General features: G+C 46.4%; 1 protein-coding gene across 6 annotated transcripts in view; it reads right to left on the bottom strand.

Moving 5' to 3' along the window:
* Window positions 1-22,346, bottom strand: part of SLC44A3 (solute carrier family 44 member 3) — an 879,170-nt gene that overhangs the window by 205,599 nt on the left and 651,225 nt on the right. For all 6 annotated transcript variants that reach the window (XM_078641256.1, XM_078641253.1, XM_078641270.1 and 3 more), the window contains one exon: window positions 5,587-5,711. In XM_078641256.1, coding sequence (XP_078497382.1) covers window positions 5,587-5,711 — 125 coding nt within the window. The remainder of the gene's footprint in view (window positions 1-5,586; window positions 5,712-22,346) is intronic.

The following is a 22,346-nucleotide window of genomic DNA, read 5'->3' as shown; positions in this document are numbered from 1 at the left end:
CCTCGGCCTGCCCTGCCCCAACCCACTGAAATGAATGGAGTTTTGTTAACTCCTCCCTGGGCCACTGTCTGTACACCCCAAATGCAACCTTAGAGATGGTACAGAAGTTCACCACGCCCTCTAACATGATGTCACTGCTGTAGCTGGTGCCTGCAGGTCGAGCAATGCCTCGCCCTCTTGCCACATGCGGCAGCAGGACCTGTCCAAAACTTTACTTCCTTCTCCCCTAGGAGAAAGACAAAGATTCGGCTCAGTTTATTACCGAACAGCAAGTGGTCATTTGTCTGTAGCTGGTCGGTGTTTTTCCTCGTTGTGCCTCCCTACGCCCATTAGCACCAGCCGCCCCTGATTTGGGACAGGCCTTTGAGGTGACTTTGGATTGATGTAATATCAATCCAAACTCAAAGGCCTGTCCCAAATTGCTAGGTCAGGCTGGTGCGCTCACTTGTGACTAATGTCTCCTAGAAATCCAAAGTACATTTCACTGGCAAGGCCTATTGAAGCCACAGTGCCCGCTGTTCCGGCATTTCGCACAGAGAACACGTCTGATATTTCAGGAACCAACGGCCTTGGAGATTCTCACAGAAAGCTGCAGATGGTGGGATCAATGAACAAGCATTGGAAATGCAATAGGTCTTGCATTAGAAAAGTTGGAGTTATTGGTCTTGTAAATGACATATTTTATTTATTTGTTGGTTTTTAAAATTGCTAAATTGATGGCTTTGTCATTTACAATGCCAATAGTTATAACTTTCGCGAATGTGACACCTATAGCATTTGGAATGCAACATGTTTTGTATTTACGTGACTTAGATGGCAGCTCTGGTCGTTAGGCCACATCTCTAGAGAGCAGGAGAGTGCAGCAGGGGAGAGAAGCACAGCAATGCAATAGGTCTCGCATTAGGAAAGTTTGAGCTATTGGTATTGTAAAGGACACATTTTTTATTTATGTGCTTGTTTTGAAAATAGCGAAATTAATAGCTTTGTTATTTACAATGCCAATAGTTTTATCTTTCGCAAATGTGACACCTATTGTAACACAATATGTGTTGTGAGGGTGAGTGAGGGTGAGGGTGAGGGGTTGAGGGTGAGGGGTTGAGGGTGAGTGAGGGTGAGGGGTTGAGGGTGAGTGAGGGTGAGGGGTTGAGGGTGAGTGAGGGTGAGGGTGAGTGAGGGTGAGGGGTTGAGGGTGAGTGAGGGTGAGGGTGAGAGAGGGTGAGGGGTTGAGGGTGAGTGAGGGTGAGGGGTTGAGGGTGAGTGAGGGTGAGGGGTTGAGGGTGAGTGAGGGTGAGGGGTTGAGGGTGAGTGAGGGTGAGGGTGAGGGGGTGAGGGGTTGAGGGTGAGTGAGGGTGAGTGAGAGTGAGTGAGGGGTTGAGGGTGAGGGGTTGAGGGTGAGTGAGGGTGAGGGGTTGAGGGTGAGTGAGGGTGAGGGGTTGAGGGTGAGTGAGGGTGAGGGTGAGTGAGGGTGAGTGTGAGGGTGAGTGAGGGTGAGGGGTTGAGGGTGAGTGAGGGTGAGGGTGAGTGAGGGTGAGTGAGGGTGAGTGAGGGTGAGGGTGGGTGAGGGTGAGTGAGGGTGAGTGAGGGTGAGGGTGGGTGAGGGTGGGTGAGGGTGAGGGGTTGAGGGTGAGTGAGGGTGAGAGGGTGAGGGTGAGTGAGGGTGAGGGGTTGAGGGTGAGTGAGGGTGAGGGGTTGAGGGTGAGTGAGGGTGAGTGAGGGTGAGGGTGAGTGAGGGTGAGGGTGAGTGAGGGTGAGCGTGAGTGTGGGTGAGGGTGAGTGAGGGTGAGTGAGGGTGAGAGGGTGAGGGGTTGAGGGTGAGTGAGGGGGTGAGTGAGGGTGAGGGTGAGTGAGGGTGAGGGGTTGAGGGTGAGTGAGGGTGAGGGGGTGAGGGTGAGGGGTTGAGGGTGAGTGAGGGTGAGTGAGGGTGAGGGGTTGAGGGTGAGGGGTTGAGGGTGAGGGGTTGAGGGTGAGTGAGGGTGAGGGTGAGGGGTTGAGGGTGAGTGAGGGTGAGGGGTTGAGGGTGAGTGAGGGTGAGTGAGGGTGAGGGGTTGAGGGTGAGTGAGGGTGAGTGAGGGTGAGGGTGAGTGAGGGTGAGGGGTTGAGGGTGAGTGAGGGTGAGGGTGAGTGAGGGTGAGGGGTTGAGGGTGAGTGAGGGTGAGTGAGAGTGAGGGTGAGTGAGGGGTTGAGGGTGAGGGGTTGAGGGTGAGTGAGGGTGAGGGTGAGGGGTTGAGGGTGAGTGAGGGTGAGGGTGAGGGGTTGAGGGTGAGTGAGGGTGAGGGGTTGAGGGTGAGTGAGGGTGAGGGTGGGTGAGGGTGAGTGAGGGTGAGGGGTTGAGGGTGAGGGGTTGAGGGTGAGTGAGGGTGAGTGAGGGTGAGGGGTTGAGGGGTTGAGGGTGAGTGAGGGTGAGGGTGAGTGAGGGTGAGGGAGGGTGAGGGTGGGTGAGGGTGAGTGAGGGTGAGTGAGGGTGAGTGAGGGTGAGGGTGAGTGAGGGTGAGTGAGGGTGAGTGAGGGTGAGGGGTTGAGGGGTTGAGGGTGAGTGAGGGTGAGGGGTTGAGGGTGAGTGAGGGTGAGTGAGGGTGAGGGTGAATGAGGGTGAGTGAGGGTGAGGGGTTGAGGGTGAGTGAGGGTGAGGGTGAGTGAGGGTGAGTGAGGGTGAGTGAGGGTGAGGGGTTGAGGGTGAGTGAGGGTGAGGGTGAGGGGTTGAGGGTGAGTGAGGGTGAGGGTGAGTGAAGGTGAGGGTGAGCAAGGGTGAGGGTGAGTGAGGGTGAGGGGAGATGTATATGGGCATATAACGAGAAAGCGAAAGTGAAAGAACAGGTGATGTGGAGGACTCAGAGGTAATCAGAACGGAGCCGAACGCAGAGGAGATGGCTTCGAGCTGCAGTACAGGTAGAGAGAGGAATGACAAGGACACGAGGGCAGCTTGGGAAGGACTTCTGCTGATTACCTTCAAGTACCGTCTTCCACTGCCAAGTAAACGGCTCTCAGGACAGAAAGGGCACAGGGGGACCATGAAACAGAAGACAGGTATAGTGACTAAGCAAAGGGCAGGCGACAAACAAGAATAATGATCATACGGATAGGGGTTCAAAGGCGGCAAGGATGAGGCTCATGAAATTACGCGTTGGCAATTTGGATAAATACATTAAATGATTACGTTAAACAGAGTAGGCTATAGCCAGAGAGAGGAGGCATGCAGGGAAAGAAGTTAAGGCAAGAGGGAATCCAGGCCAGACTCTCCTGCTCTGAATTCATAATAGAGTGTGAAGAGGGTTATTAGATGACGTGCAATATTAGGATGTAAAACTGTTAACAAAAAAAACCTTTAGAAATAAACATTTTTACGCAATAAAGTGCTATAGTAGTTTGATGCACTAAAATCACACTAACGCTGCTATGATTGGTTCCTGGCAGTGCTCTTTGCAACCAGACTGGAGATGCATATGAAGCGGTACTGATTCTCACAAGAATGAAAACTGGTCTAATGAACAGACTATATGTTTACAGACTCATCTATGAAACAGCAACTTTGTTACCCACAAAAACATAACTAAAACAGACAATAGGTCCAGGTCATTGTTGAGATTGCACACAACAACTTAAGACACCGAAGGGGAGACACACGGCGGGCAGGGGAGGGGGCGGAGCGGGGAGAGCGGCATGAGGGTGTGAAGCATGAGGGTGTGAAGCAGCCGGGGCCTTTGAAGTGAAGCTAAGCTTCACTTCAAAGGTGTAGGAGGAGTGTGGCTTTGGGAACAGATGGCGATTTGGTGATGTGCACGCGCATTGATAGGTCACGAGACCTAAAAATGCAAGTAGCTGACTCAAGAGTAGCCAGCTACCTCGAGGCAGAAATGCGGGGGAAAGGGCCACCTTCAGTCACTACCTCTCCCAATGTATTTTTTTTTTTTAGAAAAAGATCAAGGGCACATGCAAATTTTGTCTTAGGAGGGCATCCCCACTGTTGAGCCGCCCTTTTTCACTACTAGCACTGCCCACTGTCTGTCGTGTTAGAATCAGACCCACCTATAAACAGAAACGGAATATTAACAGGGTGAACGTGCTCGATGCTTTTCAAAAGGGAATTTAGGGGTATTTCAAAGTATTTTAGAAAACGTGCTGAATCATGAAAACTATAGCACAATTTTCAAGGACATGTGCTACAAATCCAATGGATCTGAAGAACCAGAAAATGAAATATTCCAGTATTTATGTGGTGTTCAAGTCTTAACTTCTCATGGGATTATTGGGGTTTCACCTACGCTAGAAGTCTGAAACAAAGGCATCAAAACAATTTTCCTACAAATGAGCTAAATAGCGAAGTGCATTACAGGCAGTAAAAATAGGATTATGTAATTTCACTTGGCAGTAATGACATACTCTATTATTTATATGATGTCCGAGACAAGGCTTACCGTCTCACATGGTTACTGGGGCTTACCCGACTCAAGTAGTCTTTGAAAAATGGTGGCAAAAACAATTTTCCTAAAAATTTGTTAAAGAACTATATGCATTATAGGTAGTCAAAAATAGGATTATGCGATGTTACTTAGTCTATCACTTATGAAAATATACATTGCATCTTTGCTTCATTTTCCATGCTGCCCTTCTAAATAGATTATGGCAATCAGCCTGGAAGTGGTGCGGACTTAAAATTAAAAGTTATACAAATCGCATAATAATAACTGCTAAAAAGGCAGACCTGTCACTCTGTATTACAGTTGCCAGAGTGCTCGCTCTGTGCATAACGTAATTTTCCAGTACTAGGCTTTCAACTAACAAGCCAAATATATTTTGGAAGTGGCAGTCTTTATTTACTCCAATTAAATTAATTGGATTAACACAACTGTGATCAGAAGGAAAAAACAGGATTCAATATCTACTGTTTGGCGAACATGAAGAGATCTTGTAATTCTACTCTGGGATTATACTTTTTTGTGAATGAAATACGATTGAACAAGTACTATCTATCTCATTGTCTTTTTAGTCCTGTTCCACGATAGTTAGCTGTTGCTTTATGGCAGCTGTGCTGTGTGCATGTGTGAACAATCCGGAAAGCACAGAATCCTTGACTATGTACCTCTCCTCGATACTGACTTGGTGGACAAAGAAAAATAATGGTTGGCCCATCCATAACCAGATAATAGAACAAAACACTGTCACGTTATATTTTACCAGACAAAATGGTATACAAATATTTTTTTGAGAAAAAGTAGTAACGTCGGACCATTCAATTACATCATTTTACACTTTGACCACAACTATCGAATAAAGAAGATTATTTAGCCAGTTCAATATGCCCCTCCTTCATTACGCACTCTCACCCCTACCAAAGAGTGCTCCACATTCTGTTTTAGTTTTACACTTCCATAATCTTTCTGATTTGAAGGCAGAAACCCCTCACATGTACCCTATTTACGTTTGCACTATTTAAGACACAAAAGTGATTAAAAGGTCAATCATTTAGTATAATATTTTTAGTTATTAAGCAAAAAAACATGTTTTCACTAGCATAGAAATCTGTTTTTATTTTGTAGGGTTTGCCATTCATACATGAGCATAAAAGGCGCATAACAAATAGGCACATACCGTAACCACTGTTGCGATAATAGCAAATCCAAGTAAAAATTTGGCATTTTCTTTTGCGGTTTCCAATTCAATTGATGGATCATGGATATGATCATAATATAGCCACCACAATACACCTGATACAACTGAAAAAAATGAGAATACAAATTAATCATCACATTATCAAACATCACAGTCATAGTAAAAGAAAAGTATTTTTAAAACAATTCATGAAAGCCATAGGCATATGTGCTTTCACATACATACACCATGCAGATATTAAGACATTAAACAGTACCTGAAACTAAAAGAATAAAAACTAGGACAAGACCCATATTCTCCAGTGATACATACTGTGCTTCAAAATCAGATAAGTATATGCCACCCACCAGAATGATTAACTGTTTGCGCTTGCAAATCTTTATTGGATTACTATGTCTAAAAATATAGATTCTATTTAGAAACGCTTTATGTCCACATCAAAAGCCTTAGTGAAAGATGCAGGTCAAATCATCATGGTAGACGGCAACACATTCAATTTAATAGACCACATTTTGATCACATTATAAATGGAATCCTTTAATGCAAATAAGCATTGAGATATTCTTCGAAAAGAGAGAATAAATGGACGGACACTGAAAAAAAGCAATATGGAATCACTTGTAATGAATGACATTATGGTTAGAGTACAATAAATAAGTGCCAGAAACGTTTCTTTGAAATATACAAAATAATACAACTAAATAATCCCAGCCTTTTAATGGCAATTCAGTGATGGGGAAAATATAATGCTGATTGATAACAGATTACTTCTTGTAAAACACTATTACCACTTACCTCTTCCCCTCCATTGGTTTAAAAGGGCACTCTGAATAACTTTATAGAATTATACACAGGAGAGAGCACCACAGTCACATGGAGACGTTATCAGATATGCAGGAGTAAGGTCAATGGCATCTGTTTGAATCACACTTACAAAGAGGGGGCACCTAGGATAAGGCACAGAGTAACACATTTGCTAATGAACTGCGCGTCTTTCCAATGGAACATCAGCAGAGTGCATCAGGCAGTCCATGAGGATGTTGGTAGATAGAGGTGATGACCAAGGCATGGGCTGATATACCCAAGGATATGAGAGGTCTGAGCTGTGAGACTGGCAAAGAGGTTAGAAGACCGTACAGTTCGAAACATACCTGAAATATAAACAGATCTACATTTTGCATCAGGTGAGATTGTGGGTGGGTCAGAGTTGGGATTTTGAACAACTCCCATTGAGGTGGTCCCACACATTTATTGCACAAAGCATTGGGAAACTGCTGCAGTCTTCATCGTGTAAAGCAAAACAAAACAACCATTGACAATGTGCCTGACCCAGGAGAAGGCATGGTTCTACTGCCATGTTATCTGCAAGGATCTCTCAAATATACCTTTGGAATATTTAGAAAAAAATGCAAAGTTTTATAAATTGTGAGTTGTATATAAAAACAAACAATTATGTCGATCAGCAGACTGTATCTTAAATTAAGGACTGGAAGCGAGTAATAGCCCTTTAGAGTTGGATAAAAGGCATATTTCTAACCCCCTTCTAAATAAAGTCCATGTGAAGTAGTTTCTAAATACCATCTGCACTGCCACAGTGCATACCTCTGACCTACATGTTGAGTTTTCATATCGATATTGACATTCTCATGATCAATGAAACATGAAAGAGCAACAACTCTCTCGCTTTCACACACATCATGTCCATTGACTATTTTGATTTTCCACAACAAGCAATCTGGACAGGGTGATGGTTTAGTAATCAACTTTCATACCATTCCCCTTGACCTCTCGCTCGGAAGTGCATGCTAACTCACAGTAATCCAATTCCAGACCAAAGCATCCACAATGTACTACCTGGTTCCGGTCCCATATCAACTTTGTGGAGGACTTCTCGTCCCTCCTTCTGATGCAATCATAAGTTGCCTCCAAATCATTGGAGGCTAACTCCTGGCTGGAAGACACGTCTACCCCTTCCACCAAAAGATCCTGAAATTCTACTTTTGTTCAAAACCCATTCCACAAAGAAAGGCAGCGAGATAATCACCATCATTCGAAAAGGGTCAATTAATATTGGTTAGTCCATCATTAACTCTTGTCAGACCATCACATGATAATTTTCACTATCAGGAAACCACGCACCTCTACGAGGCACAAACACAAAGCTATCACTTTTATTTCAACAATAAACTCCTTTTAGCCATCTTCATAAACTTTGTTCTGGAGTATTTCGCCCTCCTTATCCTTTATGAACACCATTAATCTTTGCTCAACCATACCCAATCAATCAAATTTTCCCTCTATAAGGAAAATGTAGGCCCAGAACAAAAAAACCCTACACCAGATACACTAGTCGCTAACCAAAACCTACGTAATAAATACCCTGGAAAATCAAATCAACATCTTACACTGCCTCCTAGTAAAAAGACAAGCATGGGGCTGATGACAAGCCAGAGTCAACATTTCCCCTTAATTCTTCATTCCATCGTCACCCCAAACATTTATTCTTCTCAACTACCAATATCAAACCTTATCCTCAAGTGCAAATCTTCTTTCGTTACAGGTTACGAATATGAGCTCTGTTCGGCTGCTAAATTGTAAATTGCGGTAATTGGGACAGGTGCCTGTGCGTTTTATAAGAATGCAAATACAAATCAACCTCATATTCTTAGCAAAAGAGTAATACATCGTGGAAGCAGTAAACAACTCCTGAGAGCTAGTCGCATTCAAAACCTTTTGACATACTTCTGGTGCTAAGGCCAGAAAATCCTAACTGCACTCACCGCCCCCATTACACCACTCAACACTATCACTCTACCCCCAATAGATCACCCATCCCCAACCACCCAACCAGCAGAAAATCCCACCGTTGCAGAAGAAACCTTAGCACTAAAATTAATCAAAGGTATCAGGAGCTTCCTTACATCCATAGCCACAGTTCAAGCACATGCAGTTATGTTCCCAGACTGAGTATTCGTCCACTCACACTAATCTCCCTCACACCTCTTAAATCAGATATAAAGTACAGTGAGACAGGTGCTCGTGTGCCAACAGCCAAGCTGTGGGACAATCTCCATCCTTACATCTGCAAGTCAAGATGCTTGCACAATTCAGGACCGTCTTTAAAACCAGCCTTCCCCCACCCATCCACATCTGAAAAGGCACTGCCGGCTAACCAGTGTAATGGCAGTAGCAGGCAGATGCAAAAGTCACAGATGGCCTGTGTGCTTGCAGAGTAATGTGATTATCTACATCCTGGCAGATTTCCAGTGGGATTAGAGAGAGAACCAATTTAACATGAATGGGGGAGGTTTCTGGGGATGGCGTGGGAACAAAGCTAATATCACTAAAAACAAGATGTCAGATATGGTTTAGTATTCGTAATGACGATGACAACTACTGCACCTCTGAAGACAAAATACATGCCTGATCGTGAACAACTGGTTTGTGACACCAATCGGGTAATAAGAACTGCGGCCAAGCAGAAGGGGCGACTTGGCTGAAATACGACGTCTCTAGGGACAGCCATTTATGTCCAGAACCGGCACAATGCCAAACAATCTGTTTCCCTCCAAAGTAATCCCTTTCACTATTCTAATCTATTCAATTTTTAGTTTGATCCACGACAATATTTCCAGAGTGGAGAAAAATATTTTAATCTCTACTCTTTGAAATAGAAACTAAGACGATTTGGGAAAAGGGCCTGGATTTTTTGGAGCAAGAATGGGTAAGGTGCATATGTTGCTGGGCAACAAGCACAGCGGATCACAAATGATGGATGAGAACAAACTAAAGCTCCCGTACAAAGCTAGGCCACAGACCTCCGTAAAGAGAGTGTGAAGTTTGAATAACCACGCAAGGTTGCTCGTACCTACAAACACCAGCACACTAAAAGAAGGACAGCATTAGACTTATGTTAGTATTTTTGAGGTTTCTGTGACCCAGAAGCAGTTAAGAAACGCACTCCCAATTACATGTAAAAAGGTAACAGCTGCAGTATTAGTTCATATACACTAATGTGCTGTGTTGTTCATCACGTGCAGCGATGTGTTTAACATAACATGGTATGCCTTTTTAAACACACTCCCCCCCCCGAATTATTTTAGCACGCATAAACTTTTACCTCACATGCCATTACCACGCATTATTAGTATTAACTAAGGCAAGCATTAGTAAGGTGTGTGTATATATGTGTTTATATAGCGTTATCTTTTTGTCGGGAGATCCCCCACCACCCATACTTACCTGAAATGCGTGGTAAAGGCATTGCTTGTATTGAGACTTTCCCATTATCAAAGTGCTGGTAACCAGTTTTTCCTGAGCTCTGCCATTTGCTAGGTGGTAGGGGTGGCGGATGGGACTGCAGCTTCCATAGCTCAAACTGAGGAAGTTTCTAGACCGTGTCCCTCTTTTGACTGTCCCTGGTTTCCGCTTTAGAAAGACTGATCGCCAGGTGCCTATGACTTCTCGCATTTCATTGTGTTCATATTTTGGGGGCTTCTATTTGGAGAGGGCCCAGTTGCTAGTTATTGTGAGAAGCATCCGTTTACACAAACACAGTGTCTCGAGAGCAACCAGAGAACCAACCTAAACTGGTTATGAATTTGAGTCAGTGGAAATCCTGCAACCCACCTCACTTTCTTTCAGTGTGAAGTTCTTCATGACCAAGTAAGGAAGTGCTCCGAAGAGCACTCGAAGAACAGTATGACCCTGGCTGGTTTCTGCTCGACAGCAAGACTAGAGGTTAGGAGGCATTGTCTGGAGGAGAGTCTGCATTGTGTCTTGAGAATTACCTGCCTCCTGGGAGAGGGAAAGTATGCCTGTCCATGCAAGAGAGATTATCAAGCAAGATAATGTCAGCATGTTCTCAGTGTGTGGAGCACCCAGAGAAAGCGTATGGTTGGAGAGACCTGTATTGTGAATGGGTCACTGGTCTCTCTACATAGTTCCTACTTAATAACTGCCCAAATAAAGTGAGCTTGTCGGACATCATCAGAACCCAGAACATCAGTATTCTATCCTACGCCAACAACACCAGACTTGTCCTCTCGCTCTCACCCCATCACGACAAAGACCAATGTCCACAACTGTGAACAACGTCTCAGCGTGGATGAAGAACTGCCTGAAACTCAACATGGACAAAACGGAAGTACTGAACTATGGCAGACATACTTCCCTCTGAAATGACTCCTGATAGGCATCGAAACTTTGACCCACCCCCACTCTGAACGCCCATGCCCGCAACCTCAGCATCATCCTGGGCAGCAAACTTTCCATCAAGTGTCAGGTCAACACTGCCTCCTCTGCTTGCTTCCACACGTTACGAGGCTTTTTCAAGTGGCTACCCATCAACACCAGAAAAACAGTGGCACAGGCCCTCAGCACCAGCCGACTGGACTACAGCAACACACTCTATTGTCACCACCACCAAACTCTTGAAGACTCCTGACAATCCAGAACACAGCAGTCAGACTGATCCTCAAGCTGCCCAAGAGAACCCACACCACCCATCACCTTTAAGACCTCCACTGGCTCCCCATCAAGAAAAGGTGGCAATTCAAACGTCTTCCCCATGTCTTACAAAGCCCACTATGATCAAGGACCTGCCTACATGAACCACAGTCTGAACCTCCACATACTTCCCAGGGACCTCACCTTGCCCTCTCACAGATACTGAGCATCCACCGCACCAGTGGACGCTCCTTCTCCCACCTCATCACCAAGTCCTGGAACACCCTCCACCTCTGCAACTCGCCATCGCTGACAGACTTCAGGAATGGACTTGAGGCATGGCTTGTCAACTAATACCCGCAGCACAGCGCCTGGAAACCCTTATGGGTGAGAAGCTGTCCTATATAAGTACTGTTTGATTGATGTCAGCCACTGCATACCAGGAACTAGTGCTGATACTAGAAGATCAAGAAAACACCTCAACGCTGTGGTCCTCATCAACCTGGAAGATATGCAGTTATCCCGACAAGGCATGCTGCCTCCACCCAACAATATTGGCACAGAAGAGGGGCTACTGTGAAAGTGGAAGATGCGTTTGGATAAACTGGTGCACAAGCTGTGAAGAGCTTCACCACGGCCAGAACAAAACACCTAAAACTCTCCAAAGTCGAGAATGGAGACACAAGACATTCTGCCCAATGTAAACCAAAGGTAAGAACAAGTGACTGAGTTGCACTCTCAGCACCATGGGGGTAGCAGTGGTAATCTGCACCAATTCTCAATTAATCGCTTTGCTGCCTTATACAGGGGACCTGAGTTGGGGTAATCCTGGTGGGGAAAGGATAATGGAGCAAGAGAATGGTATACCTTCTGTAGAACCCATTAGGGGATACAACCCTCAATTTGCCTACTGTAAATCAATTTTTTTTAGTTCTGTTGTGTGAGTAATGTACTTGAATTTTCTAAAAGACTGACACTGCAGTAGACATTAGATATTTTGTCTGTTTGTCGACTGTTGAGTTCTGAGCTTCTGCCCCCTCACGATACTTCCATGAAAAGCTTTTGCGCGCCCTTAGTACCTTGAAAGTCCAGTGTGGAATGGGTGAACTTGGTCCATTTGCTGAGTAATAGTAGGAAAACAAGCATTTGCAATGCAATAGGTCTCTCATTTGCGAGAGTTTGAGCTGTTGGCATTGTGGATGACAATGCCTTTTATTTATCTGTATTGCTAATTAACACATGGATAAAGGGCATTGTCATTTGCAATGGCAATGGCTCGGACTCTTGTAAATACGAGACCTATTTTCTTGTAAAGAAGCTGCTGCCATTGTCCCGGAATGCTTGGAAAGTGAAAGCGCGCATGCCGCGCTGAATGTTGCAGGAAATCATGTTGTGCCTGCAGTAGGAGAAACTCATTTGAGAACCAGCATTAGCTGTGCAGTGTGAGGCATGAGCGTGCACCAGGATTCGTGCGCGAAAGCCTTCCATGTGGTAAACCAGCATTAGAATGTGCTGTGAAGCGTGAGACACAAGTGTGCACCAGGATCCGTGTATGAAAACCAGTATCAAAATATGTGCAGTGCCGCACTGGACAAGCATGCACCAGGATAAGTGCAATCAAAATACCCCTGTGGAAAATCAGCATACGTGTGTACTGTGCAGCATGAGTAACGAGCGTATACAAGAATCTTCATGAAAACCAGACAGAGAGAAAAGCAACATTAGAGTGTGTGCCATAAGTGTACACCAGGATTCGTGTAGGAAAACCTTCCATGTGGAAAACCAGCCTTAGAGTGTGCTGTGCAGCACACAACATGATCGTGCACCAGAATCCGTGTTCAAAAACCAGCCACGTAGGAAGCCAGCACCAGAATGTGTACAGTGAGCCACCAGTGTGCACCAGGATTCGTGTACCAACAAAAGCAGTAAGGGAACAGCAGCCCAAGACACAAGCATGCACCAGTATATGCATACGAAAACCAGCCATGTGAGAAACTAACATCAGAATGTGCGCCATCAGCATGCACCAGGAGCCATTTATGACCAGCCTTTGCAATTCAATCGGTGTCGCATTTGCAGGAGTTTAAGCTATTGCCATTGTAAATGACATTGCCTTTTATCTGTTTTGCTAATTAACACATAAATAAAAGGCATTGTCATTTACAATGCCAATGGCTCGAACTCTTGTAAATGCGAGACCTAGTCAAAGAAGAGGCCGCCATTGTCCAAGGCTGCTCGGAAAGTGAAAGCACACATGGCAAGCTGAATGTTGCTGGAAAGCATGTCGTGCCTGCAGTAGGAGAAACTCATTAAAGTAAATAGTAATTACAGATTAAATAAGACATACTATGTGACAACAGAAGTAAAAGGGCCAGTCGTCATGGAAAGTTACAAATGAAGCCAAGGCGGTACTAAGGAAGGACTAACAAGCCAATAAACAAATCAGAAGCCAGCATTTCTTTAAAAAAACATGTTTTAACTCTTTTTATTAACAGAGCTCAGAGACCACATAGCACAAAACAGTTCCATTAGTACATCGTGGAGAAGCCAGCATTTCTGATGGACAATGACACAAGCCAATGACAAATGTGGGCGGGTCTTTATGCCGCAGAGCAGCGCATGCGCTGCCCAGGCTCGACCTAAAAAACAGTTGTGAATTACCTTGACCACCATGGTTGCAGCCTAGTACCTCCAGTCTGCCCTGTAAGAAGGTCCGACAGCAATTATTATTTGAGGGAGGAGGAGCCAGCTCCCATCATGGCCGCTCGGAGCCGATGCTCCATGGCGAACCCTCTATCCAGCCTCCGAATCAGCATTTTCACCGCATCGCCACCTTCCTCTACCAAGTTTCCTCAACTGAAAATTAGACGGGTCTCTGGGAGACTATTTTCACCCTTCCCTGATCGGCCTCAGCTGAAGTATCTGCTGTGATGACCCTCCCGTCGGATAATCTAAGATGGTGCCCGGGGAGCTGCAAACAAGTGCCTGGGGCTGAAAGAAGCGCACCATAATGCCATCGACCGCCACTCCAACTAACAATCTAACCCCCACCCCTCGACCCTCACCTCAAAGTGCCTGCTTCTCCCCATGGGGGTTGAATCCGACACTTTTGACCCATCTTGCGTACCAGCTCTGCTAACATGGCACGGTCACTGATGTAGTGGGAGGGGCACTCGAGCGCGACCAGCAGTGTCCTACGAGATACACAGTGGACGCTCTCGAGATGGTGAGTGGGTGAATAAAAAAATCTGCCATATACGATCCCAATGTGGGTTTTGAGAACCTGATGGCTCCTAATTCTACCCTCTATAAAACTCAGCAACTACTTTCTAACCGGAACTTACGGAGCCTGACCCTAAAATGGCACCCAACAAGGTATTTCCGCAGGTGAGGGGCGATGTCTTATTGGACAATGGGGGTTCCAATGTTCTACTAGGATAATTGACATAGCTGAGTAAATAAACCAAAGACCCAGAGACAATCCAAGCTTCAGAATCATGGAAATCGACTGGCCCGACTTACCTGACTACAAGATGGCAGCCAAGCTACACACCATTTCCTATTCTGCCACCCTTGCCATCTCCACTAGCCCGTCTCTGAACTCAAGACTTTCGGTCTCTTCCTGATCCTCACTCTTATCCGGCGGAGTCCAAACCGTATGACCGGTTCCCAATGGAGCTGCTCCGCCAGCTATAAGGGAGACTGGCTCTGGCACACCGATATGGCCATCACCTACCCAGCCGTACTATGTCTCATCCCTTTCTCCACTGCTATCTCCTTCATGTGGACTCCCTGCTCTCCTTGGCCTTTTTAGATCTTGATTTTTGTGTTCGCTAATAACTCCTGTATTGAATATGTAATCATTCTGTAATTAACTGTGAATATTTTTGTAACTTGTCACATGCCGTTTCCTTATGTAAAGCGCTCTGATACCTCCAGGTCTAGCCAGCACTATATAAAACTTAATTCAATTTGGAAAAAAAAATGGTTATCTACGACCAATGTCCAATCCAATTCATCAGTAGCTTTCGAACTGAACAGATTTTCATGAAATGTCACACCGAGGCACTTGCACACTCTCCCACCATGAAGCAGACTGATTCAGGTAACACAATATTACAAAATTCGTTTTTTATGTGATCCGCATTGATTCAAACGGAGGTTTGCACATCCATAGTGCAAAATGTAAACAAGCATTTACAATGCAATGGTCTCAGCATTATTAAAGGTAGAGCTATTGGCATTGCTCATGACTTTTTTTCATTTAAAACATAAATAAATGGTATTGTCATTTACAATGGCAATAGGTGAGCATTAGAGAGTAGTAGAGTATTCGCGGACACAGAGCCACACACACAGAAAGCCACACACACACACAGAGAGCCACACACACCCCCAGAGCCACACACACAGAGAGCCACACACACACACACAGAGCCCCACACACACACACAAAGCCCCACACACACACACACAGCGAGCCCCACACACACACACACACACACAGCCCCCCACACACACACAGAGCCCCACACACACACACACACACACACACACACACCCACACAGAGCCACACACAGAGCCCCCCCACACACACACAGAGCCCCATTCCTTCAGTGGCAGAGTAGTTTGCACTCACATGTCTAACGAAAACGTGTCTATCATGTTCTCCTGTGAGTCTTGAGGTTGAACCTCCCTTACTCTCCCCACAGGGATCTACGACAAGCTAATGATTAACACTGATCTGTATATGAAATGCAGCAGGGCTCATTTATTGTGAGAAGCTTTCTGCAAGCACTATAGTCATTTAAGTGTGGGTCGTTATTACAATGTACTAATGCTGGTAGACAGGACTTTCATCACATGGAATCTCAATGAGCGCCACGTAAGGCATGCGTTTTTTAGGTTGGGGCCCCTCTGATAATTCTTGTTATTGTTGTTTTGCTAACTTAATGTAAATATTTGTAATTTTATTACTGTAGCCCTGGTGGTGGGCCTGTGAAAAAGCGTATGCCCTACTCATTAAGGACCAGATTTAAAGTTTGATATATGGTACTCAGCCTATCAGGTGCTATAGGACATTAGGCCCGCCCCCCCTGATAGACCACCATCGCCAAATTTAGAGATCACCAATTTAGATATCATAGCCGGCCCAGCGGTAATCTCTGTGTCTTGATGGTAACCCCTTTTCTGTGTCTTGATGGTAACCGCTTCCCTGTACCTTGATGGTAACCGCTTCCCTGTACCTTGATGGTAACCGCTTCCCTCTACCTTGATGGTAACCGCTTCCCTGTACCTTGATGGTAACAGCTTCCCTGTACCTTGATGGTAACAGCTTCCCTGTACCTTGATTGTAACCGCTTCCCTGTACCTTGATGGTAACAGCTTCTCTGTACCTTGATTGTAACCGCTTTCCTGTGCCTTGATGGCAACAGCCTCTGTGTACCTTGATGGTAACCGCTTCCCTGTACCTTGATTGTAACCGCTTCCCTGTACCTTGATGGTAACCGCTTCCCTGTACCTTGATGGTAACAGCTTCTCTGTACCTTGATGGTAACCGCTTCCCTGTACCTTGATGGTAACAGCTTCTCTGTACCTTGATTGTAACCGCTTTCCTGTGCCTTGATGGCAACAGCCTCTGTGTACCTTGATGGTAACCGCTTCCCTGTACCGTGATGGTAACCGCTTCCCTGTACCTTGATGGTAACCGCTTCCCTGTAGTTTGATGGTAACCACCTCCCTGTACCTTGATGGTAACCGCTTCCCTGTACCTAGATGGTAACCGCTTCCCTGTACCTTGATTGTAACCGCTTTCCTGTGCCTTGATGGCAACAGCCTCTGTGTACCTTGATGGTTATCACTACCCTGTACCTTGATGGTAACCGCTTACCTGTAGATTGATGGTAACCGCTTATCTGTAGATTGATGGTAACCGCTTACCTGTACTTTGATGGTAACCGCTTTCCTGTACTTTCAGGGTAACCCCTGACGTGAAGGGGCCTGTAAAAGTACAGAAAGTTTGGTGGAAAGTGTGTTCCTTCTTTCTCTAGGGCAGTAAGAGGGAATGTGCCTGATTTCTTAGCAAGAAAGGAAAGGCCCAACCCTATTCCCTGATTTCTTGTGGTTTGAATGTGGTGTGATTTGGTGTGGGGAGGGAGGCCTGCCTAATGTTTGTGTGGAAGCTGCAAGGTATCTCTGCGAGCCAGGAGTTTCTCGTATCTAAGGTCTGTATGCAACTGGTTTATCCAACGTATATCTGTGAGTGACAGATCCATACCACACTTTAGGATGTCCTCGTAACCTAAATTTGCTGACCACCACACCCACTGCTTCTCCCTGCCCTGGTCACCTCTTGCCACATCCAGAGCCTTTGTTAGCCCGATCCATGCACAGGGCCTGTGTTTGTGCATCTTCAGACTTCGAGGCATTTGGAGATATGCAAGTGGACAGTTCCTCTTGTTAGATTAACTGTAATCTGGCTCCAGAGCAGGGGTCTCCAACCTTTCAGTAAAAAGAGCTACTTATGTTCAATGAAAAACATCCTGAGCCATGGCCGGACTGGGAACCACAACCGGCCCTGGCAAAGTGCTCGGATTCCCCCCCCCCCCCCCCCCCCCCACACACAGGGGGGGGGGGGCTGGAGGTGCCACCGAGCTCTTTGCCGGGGCCGGTTTTCGGGCGAGTTTGGTACAGGACCGATTTTGCTGCTAAGCTGCAAAAACGGCCCTGTAACAAAACCGGCCCCCACCCGTGTGGCGCACCGGGGGATTGCCCGGTGCCCGCTATGGCCAGTCCGGCCCTGTCCTGAGCTTCTGGTGTTAGTGATGTGATAGTGACCGCCCCATCTAAGGTTGTCAGCAGTGAGTACATCAGTGCGTTAGGCAGGGTTGCAGCCATAAAGTGAAACAGCACTATCATTTTGGAATGCACCTTCATGGGTAATACATACCAACCATAGCTGCATTCCCCCTGGCACCACAGAAATACATCTCTCCAACTCAAATAATAGCTTTAAAGTCATTTTTAAAATGTAACCATCTTTCTCCGTACATCAGTTTATGAGTTCTGAAAATACACACATTTTTGTCTCAAATACATACTTTTTAAGTTCCGTATATAAATAATAATTCAACCAAGCAAAAGCCTCTATATTAGTAGGCAGGACTGCACATAGAAGTACTTACAGGTAGCTGGAGAGCTACTGCTAGTGCATGAGCTACTTGCTCGAAGCTCTACTTTTTGGGGGGCTGCAGCTTGACCTGTCTGTCCATTCTTTCTACAAGTGCCTTATTTTATTCCTTATGCCTTTTCCCCATCTCTGTTTCTTTCGCTAAATTTCCCTCGCTCCAGGCTCCACGTTACTCCTCGACTCCTACATATCTTCACAGCCCAGGTATCCCCTTCTCAACACCTGTCTGAGCCTTCTTAAGGCCAAGCCATGCATTTATAGAATGTTTTTGTGGCGGTCAGAGTGCTGGTTGCTGTTTTCCACTTGACTAAGTCCAGCGCTGAAGTGGCCATGACAATTTTTGAGCTCTAGTCACCATAGCTGTCGGCTAAATACAGGCCCAGCAACCCTGAGCCGCGAGTCATTTCAATGTGCACTTCAGTATAATAGCATCAGATGGTTTCACCTCACCTCCAATGTCCATGAGATACACACTTTATATATCTATCTCACTAAAAAACATTATTAGATTTGATAGATAAACCCTCAGTTGATGGCAGTTTCTTTAACTAGGCTTTTTTGCGTAGCTGTGCCTCGTAACCCAAAGGCTTGCATTTATGGAACAGCTCTCCAGGGCTCGAGTCGGAGTACCACGCAGGTGGACGGCGTCCCTCCACTTATTTTACCGGGTGGACGCCGTCCCCCCTGCCAAACAGCTGGACTTCACTCTTTGACTTCTCTGCGACGAGATCGGATCTCGTCCCAGAGAGGCCAAGCGCTTTAAAAGTGATTTCAGAGTAAGCTAACGCAACAGAGAACAGGCAGTGGAATCTGACCCTGTGTCCCTGGGGCTGAGAGGCAGCATGAGCCACCGAGCGTGGAACAATCGCATCTATGGGGTGAGCGAGGGGAGGCAATGAACCCGCTGGTGCAAGCGTTGGCAGAGGCAATAGGTCTAGCTTGCAGTTCGATTTATAAGCAAGAGGTCAGCCTGTGCCAATCTACAAATGAATATGCCAGGGGGGAGGCCATGTTAAGGACAAGCTCACACAACGAGAGCTGAAAAGCATGCATCAAAGAACAGCTACCGTGAAAAGGATTGTTTTATGCATAATGTGCATTTGTGATGATTCAATCATGATAAAAACTATGAGGACTGAGGGTACTTTTGAGATGTAAAATAGTTCCTGATGGGCTGTATTGAAAGCACTATGTAGTAGGTGAAATGATACACCAATCAGCCATTAGCATAATGTGAGCCAGGCCTATTTATCTGGATGGAGCAAAGTCCAACATGTATATTATAAAGATTGGGTATTAATAGGTCTTTCAGGCAGCTGCTCTGTCAAGTCAGACCTACTATAACAGTAGGTCCTAAAGACAGCGGCACTGCCAAGCCAGGCCCAAAAGAACTTAGCTTTCCTCCAAAAGAACTTGTGATTTGCGTTTCCCAAATTGCAGCAAGTCTTTTGAGGAAACAGGTCAACGCACAATGAAAGGGGAAATGTCCCCTCGCCCTGAGCAACAAGATACTCTGCATAAGAACTGAAGGTCCACAACAAACCGTGCCAAGCCCTAGTAGCTGCGCCCTGCCAGCCTCATTGCAGGGGGTCTTAGGTTCCTCGTTGGGCACTTCACGGGTATATGACAAGCAGTGCCATCTCCCCTGGGATAAACCGAGCTCTGTGCCATCCTGATTAGTAGCACACCATCACAGGCAGTGCCAACCTACCAGGGGCAACTCAGCTCAGTGCACCATGCCTGGTATCATGTCATCACAGGCAGTGCCAGCCTGCCTGGGGAAGCCATGCTGTATGTCACCCTTGCTTGTACCTTGCCATCACAAGCAGTGCCAACCTGCCAGGGAAAGCCATGCTCAATGCCATCCTTGCTCATACTTTGCCATCACAGGCTCTATGCCGCCCTCACACCTTACCATCACAGGCTCTATGCCACCCTCACTCGTACTTTGCCATCACAGGTGGTGCCAACCTGCCTGAGGAAGCCATGCTCTATGCCGTCCTCGCTCGTACCTTGCCATCACAGGTTCTATGCCACCCTCGCGTGTACCTTGCCATCACAGGTGGTACCAGTCTCCCAGGGGAAGCCATGCTGTATTCCACCCTCCCTCATACCTTGCCATCACACGCAGTACTAACCTGCCAAAGAACGCAAAGTTCTAGGCTACCTTGACTCAAGTCTTGCCATCACAGGTAGTGCCAACCTGCCAGGGCAAGTCAAGCTCTTTAGAGTGGCGCTCTCAGTGGTGCCATGCCATCACAGGGAGTACCAGCTGGTCAGAAGAAACCAAGCTTTTTGTCACCATGACTGGTACCAGGCCATCACAAGCAGTGGCAACGTTCCAGGACAATATACGGACTTATGGGGTTCACTGCAGATAACGATCAGCCTAACAGGCAGTCTAAAATGAATTATTATTGGACAGGTCAACTGAATTGGAAAAACAAGCCAATGACTCACATCTTTTTCCAACATCGCGAAGTCCCTTAAACACATAATTGTACATGAAAACCGATTCACCCGAATGAACAAAATATATATTCATTCAAACGATTTTATTGCAGATAATCAAGTTAACAAAACCACCCAAAAGCACTGTCCTTAGAATTTTTGCAAACAGCAGGCGCCTTCATCTGTCCTTTAACCCTATAGACAGTGCCGGGGGGGCACATTCCTAATGAGAGCGTGGTCAGCGCATTGACGTCACGCTGCGTGCCATGCCATCACTCACTGTGATCGCTTGAGGCAGCCAATCAGATGGTGCCACCCCCTCCTTTGGCAAAGCCCCTCTCCTCACTGAGTGTGCCAAGCCATGCATGAGGGTCCCTGGCAGTGCCACCCGTGCTGTCAGCATCACCACAGAGGGAGCCAGCCTGGCTCAGGGGAGGGGCTGTTGCTATGGTGATGGTGGGCGGTGCGATGTCTGTCCATCTGCCTCTCATCCACGCCCCCACAGGGGCACGTTACAGACACCTGTCCTGGTGCCCCATCCCCCACCTACACACAAAGGACGTGGGAGGGGGTACACTGGGGTGAGAGGGGGTGGAGGAAGGGAAATGAAAAGACAGGGGCAAAGAGAATGGGAGGTAGAAATCGATTGGAAATGAGGCGAGAGAGAAAGAAACATGAAGCTTGTAATTAGGCAGAGGAAAGAAAGGCTCGAAGACAGAAAAATACAGAGAGGTTTAGAGACTGAAATCGAGAGAAATAAAAATCGAAAGGGAGAGATTATCGAGGAAGGCGAGAGAGACAGCATTTTAATTAACAAATAGAAAAATAAGTAACAAACCCAGTGGAGAAAGTGTCTGGCCGTAAAATCTGCCAGTGCTCTGCCTTGTTCTACGGTCTCCTCCTCGGCTTAGTGCCCGACTTTGCCCTTGCCAGGTCAATGGGGTGGTGGGCCTGTTTCTCCTTTATTTGTACCCGCAATTTCCCCTGTTTAAAAGTTTTATATTAGCAATTTTATATAGAGCATCTGAGCGCTTCATATCAGCACCAAATTACGTCACACATGGTCAGATTACATTTTCGGGCATGTGGAGATTAGGCGGTTTTCCCACGATCACAAGATGCCGAGTTGGCGCCGAGACTCGAACCGGGTTCCGGAGTTCCAAAGTTGACAGATTGTCCATGAGTCCACGTCACAGCTGTTCCACGTGCTCAGTGCCACCCAATGTGAGACCAGCACTTTCCCTTCATCTCTCTCTCGCCATTACTCCATCACCCCTAGTATCACATCACGGCCTCCCCCCATCAAAGCCCATCCTCTCGCATCTCCATGCTGCAAAGCTAGCTCTGTGGGTTTAACTCTGCTTGCGGCGTTGACTCAGCCTTACGTCCTCCGTGTTGATATCACTGTGCACAGTGGGTTGCTCGGTTTTAATCACTGGGCCCATATTTACTACCTGTTTCAGACGGCTCTCTTATGCTTAATGGCGCTAACAGCAGCGACGGTCAGTTTCAAATGCAAACAAGGAGACAACAGAAACAAGAGCAGAGGAAAACGTACCTGGAGTGGCAGCGAGGCTGTTCCGGGCATCAATAGTGGCTGCAAACGTCCGAAAATTTTGGAATCGGGGGCGTGTTTTTGGCTTTCTGAGT

Source organism: Lissotriton helveticus, chromosome 1_1 (assembly GCF_964261635.1).
Source record: "Lissotriton helveticus chromosome 1_1, aLisHel1.1, whole genome shotgun sequence".
NCBI lineage: Eukaryota > Metazoa > Chordata > Amphibia > Caudata > Salamandridae > Lissotriton > Lissotriton helveticus.
This window is presented reverse-complemented; position numbering and strand designations above follow the sequence as displayed.